The sequence below is a fragment of the Podarcis raffonei genome, chromosome 12, assembly GCF_027172205.1.
Source record: "Podarcis raffonei isolate rPodRaf1 chromosome 12, rPodRaf1.pri, whole genome shotgun sequence".
NCBI lineage: Eukaryota > Metazoa > Chordata > Lepidosauria > Squamata > Lacertidae > Podarcis > Podarcis raffonei.
This window is the reverse complement of record NC_070613.1, coordinates 35,249,250-35,261,874: the sequence shown is the minus strand read 5'-3', so window position 1 is coordinate 35,261,874 and position 12,625 is coordinate 35,249,250. Positions and strand designations below refer to the sequence as shown.

Below are 12,625 nucleotides of genomic sequence, written 5' to 3'. Positions count from 1 at the left end.
GACCTCTGCGGGACCGATCCAGCCCAGGCAAGATAAACCTTGCTGACCCCTGCTCTACAGAGCAAAACCAAATGAAGGAGCCCCTCAATGGTATAAGCAGGAAGTGATGTTCTGCCTCTGCCAACCAAAACAAGAAGACACCCAACTCAATGCAAGTTAATAACTGGCCTTGCAGGACATCAAATATTAGGTTGGTTTTCTTAGCGTTGCATAGTATATCTGACACCTTCTTAACTCTAAACATCCAACTTAGTCTGAGTGAAACCACTGAAGTCTACTCCAAGTATGATTAATGGACTTCATCCATATTCCACAATTTTTTACCAACTGGAATGAAGTAGCTTTACATTTTAGTAGTGTTTTTATGTGATTTGCCTTTTAATGAAGCTGCTTGTTATTTATATACACTGATCAAAAGACAAATTACTTTGACAAAAAATGGTACCATAAGCATTTTGCCAGTCCCATTTTTTATTAGCTTTACAATTGTTTAGAAATGGCTTCTCTTTCCAATATTAAAAAGCTGCATTGTACATTCTTTAAAGCTGCATCGTGCAATATATATATATATGCATGTGCATTTTTATATGACCAGCCTGACCCAGTCACGAGCTGTTCCCTACTGTATGCACCACACACTTGTTTCTGGCAGCTATCCTGCTCAAAAGGACCAAGTAAAGGCCACCACCTAGTGGTCGGATGCGAAACTGTGATACAACACTGAAAAAGAAGGGGGGGGGAGGAAGAGAAGTCAAGTACTTTCATATCCAGCCTCTTAAAAGTTTGTAAGAGATTTACCAAGAACACCAAAAGTGTAAACCATAGGCTCGCTTCAAAAGTTTATTCAAAGAAGTCTCATTTTTCAAAAATGCTCTTTCCCAAAACAGATCGGGGGAGGAGAAATATAAGGAAATAAACTGAATGTTCTATACACAAGTATTTTACCAACATCCTTGTAAAAATGTGAACAAACAACAAATCCAGCAATCACTGCTCGTCAATGAATATGGCACAATGTATTATTTCTAGGTTTTGATGTATTTATCTTCTGTGACAGCTCTTTTCAATTCTTGTTTTAAAGAACCTAATTTTAGGTTGACTAACTAAGTGGTAGACTCCACTCTTTCAGGACTGCTAATGCCAGCAAGTTCTTTAACGGGGATAATGTGCCAGATCACTGGAGCCAAGCTCTACCTTCTCCCTGAAAAGCAGCCCCTTCTGCTCAGAAACTTAAGCAAACCGTTCCCTAAAACAACTTGGGAAGTTTCTTGTATTGAGGAAAGGAATACCTGTAACCCTGGAAGGCAAGTGGGAAAGGTATGTGATGGGAAAATTAGGCGTTTGCAAAACTGAAACTCGGGCCTGGTTAGCAACTATCCTAGATGCATATCAAATTTGTTAAAAGAAATATATGCACTAAAGAAGGAAACAAATACATATAAATTTTCAAGATCTTGTTGTTCTGCCATTTAAAGTTACAAGTCTAGAAAACTCTACCTCTTGGACCCAAATTATACTAATCTAGTTTGGCTTTGCATTTTAAACACAGGCATCACTGTTTGTATTATCTGAAAATGGTTCTATCACATAGTTTTTGATGGCAGGCAAGACAACTTCATTTTCTCTTGTTGCCTCTCCATTTCCAGGTTCAGTTGGCTCACTTTCCACTGAAACAGGGATCACTTCATGCAACAGGAAACAGTCGTCATTCAGCACCTCCTCTGAGGTCATTCGATTGTTAAAGCAGAGGAGTTTCGTGAGCAGAGATTTAACTTTAGCGTCCTTAAAGAGCAAGAAAGAAAAATGTATAATTTGAGGTCTTCACCAACCCGCCCAAGTCCTGTGACGTGTGCAGATAATTCATATTTATTTTAGAAATACTTATAATACCTTTAAAAAAAAAACACAACTTCAGGTGGTTTACAGTAATAAAAATATCAAATAGAATATACCCAGAAACAGTACATAAAACTGTGGTCCAGGGGAAAGAGCATTAACATAAGAATCCCAGAATTCAGGAAAAAGTAGCAAAATTAGCAAAATCAACACTTTGTAAGGCACCCAAGACGCAGAAGCAACCACCCCTTTCTTCCATGAGCCTGGATTGGAAGAGAGAAGTTACCTGTCCCCTTTCTTTCTCCACCAAGGAAGAGATGGGTAGCTTCTTGCCTGCAACTTGGGTTTATGCCAGGAGGATGGGCGTGATCACTGCTAGCAGACACACTTATGGAACTATCACCCATATGCACTGTTAGAAAGCGAAGTGCTTAGCAATCCTTAGCACCTTCAATCACAGCAACTATAATTACACTGAGGGTTGCCCAGTTGACAGTGACCCATGACGGGGCCTTCTCAGTGGTGGTCCCCTATTTGTGGAATGCCCTCCCTTAGTGAGTTGAGTCATCAGTATTCACTTTCAGAGGAAAAATAAAAACATTCCTGTTTGCACAGGCATCAATTTCATCTTCCCTCAGTCAGTGTACAGGCATGTCTGATATTCAGATTACTTAGCCTTACTTTACCATTAATTACACTTGCCTACCATTCATAATACTTTCCAAATGATACATTTCCATTTTCCTGACGATCAGGGACCACATTCCTTCTTTACGCCAACAATTGTTGCACTTTGATCTTGCACCCAGATGTTTTAAATATTTAAAGATGCATCATTTAGTATAAACTAAACGAAGTGATTTAGGCAGTTCTGCACTATTATTTGAAATAGTTCGTGTAGGTAAGAAAACAAACATACCATATAGTGGCCATCTACTTCCGGAGTTCCATCTCTCTTTAATTTAAACTCCTGTTTTCCAAGAACCAGCTATAAATTTTAAAAGATGACAAAATTAGATCAAACATCAATTCTAGAAAACCAAATTATGTTAGCCCATTCTATTCTGACAGTCACTTCCAGTTTAAAGAGGGACAAAAAAAGGTAAGCAAAGCACAGTTCACTGTATATTTACCGCCCCCCCCCACATTACAGCTCTTTGTTCTGCTGACCTAAAATTTATGCGTCCTTGACAAAAATAATCACTGCACAAAACCAGATATACAGTGGACCCTCAGGTTACGTTACCTTCAGGTAATGTAACTTTCGGGTTGCGAACGCAGCAAACCCGGAAGTGTATACTCCCGGGTTTCATTACATGTGCATGCACAGAAGCACTCTATCACGCTAAGCGCGTGAGCAGAAGTGGCACCTCTAGATGCGGACTTTTTGGGGTACATACAGCCCCCCGGAATGAATTAAGTACGTATCTGGAGGGTTCACTGTACATTTGACTATTGTCTCAAATAAGTAAAATATGTAACCTGCAACATCAATTATATTTCACACAAAGTCTAGATTTCTTAATGAGTCCCTACATACTAACGGTGAACTCAAAAGTGGAAGCCATGACTGATTAAAATGGTATTTAATACTGCTTTAAATGTTTAGTGTAGATGGGGCCTTGATAAGGGGCACCATTCAAAGATGGAATATTCATCCCCTACAGTATGAAAAGGCACAGCCTACTCTGCCATTTCATTTTGTTGCACGCGTAAAGCTGATCACACTTCATATTCATATCCATTCCCAAATTCAGAGAACAATCTGACAACCTCTTTAAGAAAGCAAAATGGGGGGAAATGAGAGCCCCTGGCTAAAATCTGTAGATGATCGAAGGGACAAAACAAAGACTAATAAATGTAAATCTACTTTCACACTTGAGCAGTTATGGCAATTCCGCTCACAGCTTCGCTTGCAACTTTAGGGAACACAATAATTCAGCCTGCATTACATTACGAAGCCTTTGCATTTATAAATGAAGAGCTACATACCCAGTAAAGGAGGCAACCAAAAGCATACATATCTGAAGCGGGAGAAGGTGGTTGTCCCTGCCTTACTTCAGGAGAAATTAAGTTCAAGCCATTCAGGAGCACAGAGTTCATTGAAGCACGCTGACTCTAAAAATTAAAACCCCACAGCTTGGAATTACAATTGAACGTTGCCTATAAAACAGATGATCTATGCTAGCCTAGGCAACAGGCCTGAAAATCATCCTACCTCCTGAATTGAGAGAGGAAGCAATGCATCTATTGCAATAGCCACCTTTCCATTCTCAGTGCAGTGGCACTTTGGGCACTGAACACACTTATGCCACTAACTCTCTCTGACACCAGGAGAAAGGGTATGTGTCTGTATAATGCATACCCTCTAGTCGTGTTCTGTGTTTAACATGGTATGCGTTTAGCACCTCCTTCCTCCATTCTCTACCAGAGAGAGCCAAAGCTCTGCTAAGTGGAGGGCTACTGGCATTTTAATGAGTGCGTGGCTGGCCCTAACCCTGTGGAACTCCTTGTCAATGTGGGTTCAGCAGGAGTCATCGCTGCTTGTTTTTAGACACCTTCTAAAAACTGTATTACTCAGACAGGCCTTTCAAACTTGAGTTTCAATCCCGACCAGCTATCACTGATGTTTTTGCTTTTAGTCTGCAAACTGCTGTTTGCACAGCAGTTTTAGTCTGCAAACTGTTGTGTTTGCTGTGTTTTATGAGAAATGCCTGTGCATCTTCCTCAGGCCAGCTCACTTTACCAAACAAGTGTGTTATAGAAGCTGCACATTTAACTCTTCTAGGAATGCAAGAAGAGAGGGAGATTCTGGTAGCAGCATTCTAGACGACAGGTCAGAGTCAATTGCCTCCAGCACCACACACACACACACACACACACACACACACACACACACACCATTTTTTGTTTACACTGTTTTAAGATTTGGGCCCCCCCCCCCAAGAAAATCCAATTGGAAAACCATTGGATTTTGCATGTGCTCAAAAGCAGAGGAACTGAATTAATTAACAACAAGGAAGAAGTTCATTTGTTTATATTTAAAGGATAGCTTCTTTACCACTGATTTGGTGAAGTCGAAGTCTCCAACAATTCCTTGCTCTCGGTTTACAGCAAATACGTTGTTTTTATGCAGGGATCCGTGGATTATACCAGCTTTGTGTAGCGTATGCAGACCACGAGCTACTCCTTTCATCACCTTCAAAGTTTCCTAGTTAAAAATCATAAGAGATGAACCTCTCATTCGTCCCATTAGTCTTTCAAACACAAACTCCATTGGAAGTAGGTACAAAGCCACTTATGAAACTCCTTGCAATGTGGCTGTAAGTCAGGATTAATCTTCAATCATGAGTTACTCCAGATTGAGGAAAAATGTCTTGCCTACAATTGTTTTAAGCAACTGCTAAATTCAGAATAGTCTGAAAAACATCAGAGAGCATGCAGCAAAGCCCACAACAACAAAAATGAAGCATAGGTACATGGGGGCATTAGTGACCACTGAATGGGACCTTTTGGCCAAAATGCAAAGGGTTTTATGCTTATATTTTGCATTTGGATCCTTGGTGTTACATTTGTGTTATAAATCTTTGTTGTACCAGGACTATAGCAATTCATTTCATTTTTTCCGATACCAATTTGTTTGTTATCATTGTAGAACTCATTAACAAATTATAGAGAAGAGGTGACATTTTAACCAGAGTTTCCTGTAGTAAACTGTACTGCAACCGGAATCAGACTGTCACTTAATATAAAAGGTAAAGGGGACCCCTGATCGTTAGGTCCAGTCATGGACGACTCTGGGGTTGCGGCACTCATCTCGCTTTACTGGCCGAGGGAGCCGACGTACAGCTTCCGGGTCATGCGGCCAGCATGACTAAGGCGCTTCTGGCAAACCAGAGCAGCGCACCGAAATGCCGTTTACCTTCCGGCCGGAGCGGTACCTATTTATCTACTTGCACCCCCGTCGCGGGGATTCACACCGCCGACCTTCTGATCAGCAAGCCCTAGGCTCAGTGGTTTAGACCACAGCGCCACCCGGGTCCATCACTTAATATACAGTATATTAAAATGTGGCAAATAAGTATGTTGTTTTTTGAAAGAAACTGGGGTGGGAGGACAAACAGAGCATTGAAGCAAAACATGAAGCACTAAATGCCCTGGTTTTGAAAAGCTGGATTCACCGCATACCATAATGGAACAGTTTATAGTAAGAATTGAGTTAATCAGCATCTTAATGAATAGGGGGGTTTTCTTTCTCTCTCTCCACCCTACTCCCACCCGATCACATTACTTACTTTTGGAGTTAAAGGTGCGGTAGTCTGCAATATGCCCAGGCTTGCTTCAGCATAATATGGGACCATCAGGTATGCCAGAGGATCAGACTTAATGGACACAAAAAGTAGTATGTGTATATCATATATCAAATTACTGCAACATTTCTACAATTACTGTATTTTTTGCCCCATTGGATGCACTTTTTCCCCTCCAAAAATGAAGGGGAAATGTGTGTGCGTCCTATGGGGCGAATGCAGGCTTTCGCTGAAGCCTGGAGAGCGAGAGGCATCGGTGCGCACCGACCCCTCTCGCTCTCCAGGCTTCAGGAAGCTATCCGCAAGCCTTGCAAGCCCGGCGGGAGTTCCCGCAGGCTCACAAAGCTTGCAGACAGCAGCCTGCAGCCCCGGCGAGTGTCCGCAAGCCTCGCACGCCCGGCGGGAGGTCCCGCCGGTCGCGCGAGGCTTGAGGTGGCAGCCTGCCGCCCGAAGCACGGGGAGCCCTCCGGAGGACTCCCCATGCTTCGGGCGAGTGTCCACAAGCCTTGCGCGCCTGGCGAGAGGTCCCGCCGGGCGCGCGAGGCTTGGGGCGGCAGCCTGCCGCCCGAAACACGCGGAGCCCTCCGGAGGGCTCCCCGTGCTTCGGGCGAGTGTCTGCAACCTTGCGCGCCCGGCGCTAGGCGTGCGAGGCTTGGGCCGGTAGCCTGCCGCCCGAAGCACGCGGAGCCCTCCGGAGGGCTCACCGTGCTTTGGGCGAGTGTCTGCAAGCCGGGTGCGCGAGGCTTGGGGCGGCAGCCTGCAGCCCGAAGCACGCGGAGCCCTCCGGAGGGTGCCCCGTGCTTCGGGCAGGTGTGCACAAGGCTTGGGGCGGCAGCCACGGCTGGGGGGGGAAATAATTTTTTTTTATTCATTTCCCCCCCCCCCCAAAAAAAACCCGAGGTGCGTCCTATGGGCCGGTGCGCCCTATAGGACGAAAAATACGGTACTTAACACATACTGCAATCAATCAATCAATCAATCTCAAAGTATATATGTACCTTTATTCATCATAGAAAGGCTTACTGATTAAAAGTATTAGGTTAGAAGATTTCTTTTTTAAAAAAATGACTGCGTGGACAGTTTATAACTTGCCTTGCATAAAAATAGAAACATCAGCTGCATCAAACCAGATTCTTCCTTCAGTTCTCTCCAGAGTCTGTGATACTTTGCTGCTCTTTCTATCACTTCGGCTTCAGTATTCATATCCACAGCATATCCCTAAGGTGGTTAAAAAAAAGTTGGCTATGAATTGGATAGGTACTTTGAAATAATATTTTTCTCATTTTAAAAAGTCCCTAAAAAGTGTACAAACAACTTGTACACTGCATTTGAGATGCAATGCATATACCTACTTCTTACTTTGTGAACGTTAAAAGCTGTGGGGCTATAAAATATCAAGACGGCTGCATCTAATTTCCTCGTAGCATCTATTGTATTCTGCTTTGTGATTTATTTTACTTAGTTCTTTTATTTGTGAATCACGTCCCAAGAGACATCACGAAGCAAATTACAATATAACATGCATATATAAAAACAAGTATAAATACACAAACAGTTTCAAACAATAATGGCACATACATCAAATCCATGACCAATACCAACTGAGATTCGTGTTATGTTCATCCCATTTCACAGTGATGGCGCCAGGCAAACCTAGGAACCAGTTAAAATAATAGGACTGGAAAGGATTTTTATCTGTCCAGAAGGACTTGCTATAATTCAGACAACTATATGAATAGCTTCTGTATATGAAACTAAGAACTGAGACTTTCCTCCCCAATCCCAAAAAGTTCCTAAGTTGTATGAAAATGAGCTTTCTAATAGGTTGGTTGTAACTAAGCCTAACTCTCCATAAACTAGACTTAAAAGGCTGATTTCTTCAAACTCAAAGATCAAGGCTCCAAAAATCCCCAAGTGCTTAGCTGCTCAGGCACAAAATCACATTCTAGAGACCTGAAATGTGTTTTTTCGGCTTAGCAGAGGACCAACAAGCACCCAGATGTTTAATAATGATATCTCAAAACCTGAAAACTTTCCAGTTTAGTCAATGAGTTGCCTCTTATTACTAGCTTTTTATAAAGTGAACTTGAAAGTATACCTTTAAGAGAACCTTCTGCCCTTGAACTTCTGAGCAAACCAGAGGACGTTTCGTGCTCAGTTCTCTCATTGGTTCGGCATCTAGAAGATCACGCTCCAAACTGACTGTCAGAAGTCCCCCTGAGTTCTGAACAAACAGGATTTGCCAATCACTTATAAATCCCAACACTGCACAAAATATAAATATGTGTAGATCACAGAATAGAGCCACATTATCTATAGGTAATAAACAAGGTGGGGAACCTGTATCCTCGGACCTGGAGCTCTCCTGCCCAAGGCTCCACAACCATCTTGGAGCAGGAATCTTGCAGCATTGTTTAGGGGGAAAGGTAGCCATATCTCTTTATTTCCCAACCCTCCTGAAACTTTCCTTGTTGTGCTATAAAGGTCTCAGGTTTGAAGCAAGAGGGAAGGTTTCTGGAGAAGAGAAAAGGGGGTTTCTCCACATAGAAGTGAGCTTTTGACCTCGTGGAGGGTGGCACTCCCCTCAATCCTGTTGGGTACACTAAATGGGTATCCACCGTATACTATAAGCTGTTCTTGGTCAAAACAGGCCAATGCCCTCCTTTTCTTTCCTGTCAACTAACACCATAATTCCACTGGTCTTGGAAACCACTGAGCCTAGGTTCTTGTAATGCAGCAGGGGCAGGGGCAGAGAGGGCTGGGGGGCTGGGGGCTGTTTGTCTTTTCATTTACAAACTAAGGCTCCCATGAATGTGCAGAAACCACTTCCTATTTTGGGCTGGTGCATTTCTCTGCCAAGTTGACAGCACATCGAAGTATCCCCCCCACCATCCCAATTTTGTTATTTTTAAAAAACAAGATGTGAAGATCTTAGCACAATGGTACCCTTTCTCTTCCACCCAGAAGCTGCTGTGATCTTAAAACAGGATAAACAAGACCTGCCATTTTACCCTTTCGGTCTAACAGGAAATCATGTTATTGGCTTTACTGCCAGCAAAACAAGGTGACCATGAACAGCAACAGAACCATCAGGCAAATTTTTGAGAAGAACTAATGGATAAAGGATAAGAAGCACCCTGGAGACGGCCTGGTCACAAGGAATGGCAGGCCAGGCAGATGGCTAATATATAAAAATAATGCAGAACTTAACAATCATAACCTAGAACAGGCGTCAACAACATTTTCGGAACCAGCAGGCACATTTGGTGCCTCAAATTTGTAACAAAATGGCTTCCATGAGGGACATGACCTAACACAGATTGAGGGGGTGTAAAACCATTGCTGTTTCCTCTCTTGGCCTCCACCCTCAATATTTAGCATGGCAAGTAAGCTATGTCCTACTGGTCATGATTGCAGAGGTCACATAATAATTATTCCCCGCACACACCCATACGATGCTGTTACAGTCAATAGCAGGAGGCATTTCCCAGTAGCAAAAATAATAGTAATAGAGGTGGGCCACACTGCACTCTCTTTTGTGTTCAAATGTCTCATATGCTTCACATATAAACAGCACCACATCCACCTCTCCATTTCTATCCCACAACTACATCTCTCCCTCTTTATCAGAGACCACACATCTCTACATTCCTCCTCTCTCCCACACAAAGAATACTTGAGTACCTGCCCTACATTCAGAAAAGCTTCTCCACTCCCACCAATCCAGAACAAGACACGAATGCCAACAACCAGGCACCCACCGGCACCAAGCTGGTAATTCCTTACCGATATCCACTAGGAGTTTTCTCAATATATATACCAATATATTCTTACCATATATTGTAGAATTCCTGCTTCAGGATGAAGAAGCGGTAGCTCAGGGAACCATTTCTGTACCAACTGATTGAGCTTCTCCTAAATTCAGAGATAAATTTTTGCAATACCCATCTCAGCATGAAAACAGAACACAGCGATATGTTGGGAACTAGATTAACCTGTGGCACGCAAGTAGCGAATTTGCAAATGAAGAAGTGATTCACAGATAAGCATCAGTACGTAATTAGATTCCTCTTCACGTGGTACTGCTGGATTTATACTCGTTCCCCAATGCAGAAGTCATACACTTTATGATACAGAAGACACAGCTACTCCATTGAACACAAAGTAAAGGCCCTCACTCACTCCTACTGAAGGTGTTATCCCACGTCTGTGCCCCCCCCGAATCATCTTCCTGTACTTGTCATTTGCAGCCATGAGATTTACTCCCGAGTAAGAGACTAAAAGTCCAAGGGAACACACCAGAGTTGACTGGTTGCCATTTCTAGCTCTGCATTTTACACACCCCTCTACCTTGCCTCCAGCCACCTTTTTGAAAAGCCAGCAATCCTTTTTTTCCCCCTGGTGAGAGGCAACTTGTGCAACTGATACACCGGGGGGGGGGAGCAGTATGAGAGGCATGGGGGGGTGGCTTGTGCATTCTGGGCTCTGAATTGCTGGGACGATCTTTGCACTTCTTGGTTCTTTGCCTCTTTACAGCACTCTACACCCTTTATCCTCCTCAGCTGCTGCCTGGAGATAGTTCAGTTTTTGTTTCTCCTGCACAACACATCTCCCTCCCCCCGCCCCCAGCAAACCTTTCCACAGTAATGTCGTTCCTTGGATTCCGAACGCCTTGGTACTCGAATGTTTTGGCTCCCAAACACCGCAAACCCAGAAGTGAGTGTTCTGGTTTGCGAACATTCTTTAGAACCCAAACGTCCGGCGCAGCTTCCAATTGGCTGCAGGAGCTTCCTGAAGCCAACCAGAAGCCGCACTTTGGTTTCCAAACATTTTGGAAGTCCAACAGATTCCGTTTGACTTCCAAGGTACAACTGTATGGGATTTGCCATGCACGGCATAGTCACGAGGGAGTAAAGCTGACCCAGGGAAAACCACATCAAAACACAGCATTTCAGTAGAAACTACAATATAACCTGTGGATTGTAGGTAATGTCATGTGTACATGGATTCAAAGAACAGGGATGAGAATACATTGAAGCCAGAGTAAGCCATAAAAGGGACATGCCCTTGGTTTTTGATAAGATAAATTTATAACCATTTTTCCACTCGTGATAGCTTTTTAAATTTACAAGTTGCGTGCGTAAGCATGCCTTCACTAGATTCAGAAATGATCATCCTCTTCATCCTACTCAGTAAGAATATATGCAATTCATTCTGAAAAATCAAAAGTTTATTCAATGTAATTACTTGTTTCAATGGTGCTTATTCAAATGAACACTTACGTATTCTTCTTGTTCCTTGTATATTTCCTCAAATACATTATTTCTTAGTCCAGTTATTTCTTCTTTTATTTTTGCCATTTTGGGCTCGCTGTCATCATCAGACTAAAAGGTAGAAATGTAAAATCATCACCTCAGAGGATTAAGGTATTATTGTATCAGGTAACCATCTTATTATACATTGAGAATAACTACTGGTTTTCAGTAACACATTCTAGGCCTGAGCCACTGGATGTACTTTCCTGCTTTCCATCTGTTAGGTTAATACCCTTTCTTACTCCTTGAAAGTGGTGTGGAGACAAAATTAAAATGCCACAGTTGGAAAGGGCACCGGGACTCAATTCTATGGCCGAACTGTCACCAATGTCTTCTTCTCAGAAATAACAACTTATTCACGAGGATTAATAAATGTTTTCATATGCCTGGGCTAATTCACAAAACTATCAGCCATTTCTTCAGCTGGCCAGGAAAGAAACAGCTCACTGACTTCAGCTTGGGAGCCAAGCTACTGAAAGCTGGGGAGGGAGAATCTGACTTCTCAGAATGAGTTGGCCACCCTGATACAAAGCATCCCAGAAGGTTGTCCTGGGTTTGGATTACTGCTGTTGTTTAATTGAAAGGCTACTTGTCCCTAACAAAGTAAGCTGCAACTTCTGTGCCAGTACCCAACACACACACACAGCATGCAACACAACACCACACACACAAGGACAGGACAGAAGAAGATGAATAGTGTCAACTTCTTGTTATAGTATACTCAATATAGTATATGGGGACCAGAAAGAGGCCTTAGATGCCTATACTGCTGCAACTGAGATGAGACCAAGACTATTTTTCAATGTGAACTCATTAGAGAATGGAAAACTGTTAAATGTGCTTTTGTTGTTGCGAGCTTGCATTTCTTAAATGTGACGAACTGCTTCCCTTCCGCTGGACTCTCTAGATTTACCACTAGATTTAAAAAGGACTAGACAAATTTATAAACTGTGTGAAAGAGGTGGGTCCCTCCCACAAACAATAACACCCAAGAAGCTCAGAAGCTCAGAAGGGATGCAGGCAGCCTTCCAAACATTGAAAGGCATAGTGCCTCTGGTCATGGAAGCAGTATGTGCTCCATCATCACTAGCAGCCATTGATATCCTGAGGAGAGCACATGCTAGGATAGTGTGGAATCAGTATAGTGTGCATGCGCGCGCACAC

The 12,625-nt window shown here is 42.9% G+C and overlaps 1 protein-coding gene across 4 annotated transcripts in view; it reads right to left on the bottom strand.

The window, feature by feature from the left end:
* Window positions 1-826: 826 nt before the first annotated feature.
* STK31 (serine/threonine kinase 31) overlaps window positions 827-12,625 on the bottom strand; it is a 36,724-nt gene continuing 24,925 nt past the window's right edge. For all 4 annotated transcript variants that reach the window (XM_053359831.1, XM_053359830.1, XM_053359829.1 and 1 more), the window contains 9 exons: window positions 11,429-11,530; window positions 9,981-10,061; window positions 8,245-8,370; window positions 7,239-7,364; window positions 6,132-6,218; window positions 4,898-5,047; window positions 3,829-3,954; window positions 2,756-2,824; window positions 827-1,782 (listed from right to left, as the gene is read on the bottom strand). In XM_053359831.1, the coding sequence (XP_053215806.1) occupies window positions 1,540-1,782; window positions 2,756-2,824; window positions 3,829-3,954; window positions 4,898-5,047; window positions 6,132-6,218; window positions 7,239-7,364; window positions 8,245-8,370; window positions 9,981-10,061; window positions 11,429-11,530 (1,110 nt within the window). In that variant the 3' untranslated portion in view covers window positions 827-1,539. The remainder of the gene's footprint in view (window positions 1,783-2,755; window positions 2,825-3,828; window positions 3,955-4,897; window positions 5,048-6,131; window positions 6,219-7,238; window positions 7,365-8,244; window positions 8,371-9,980; window positions 10,062-11,428; window positions 11,531-12,625) is intronic.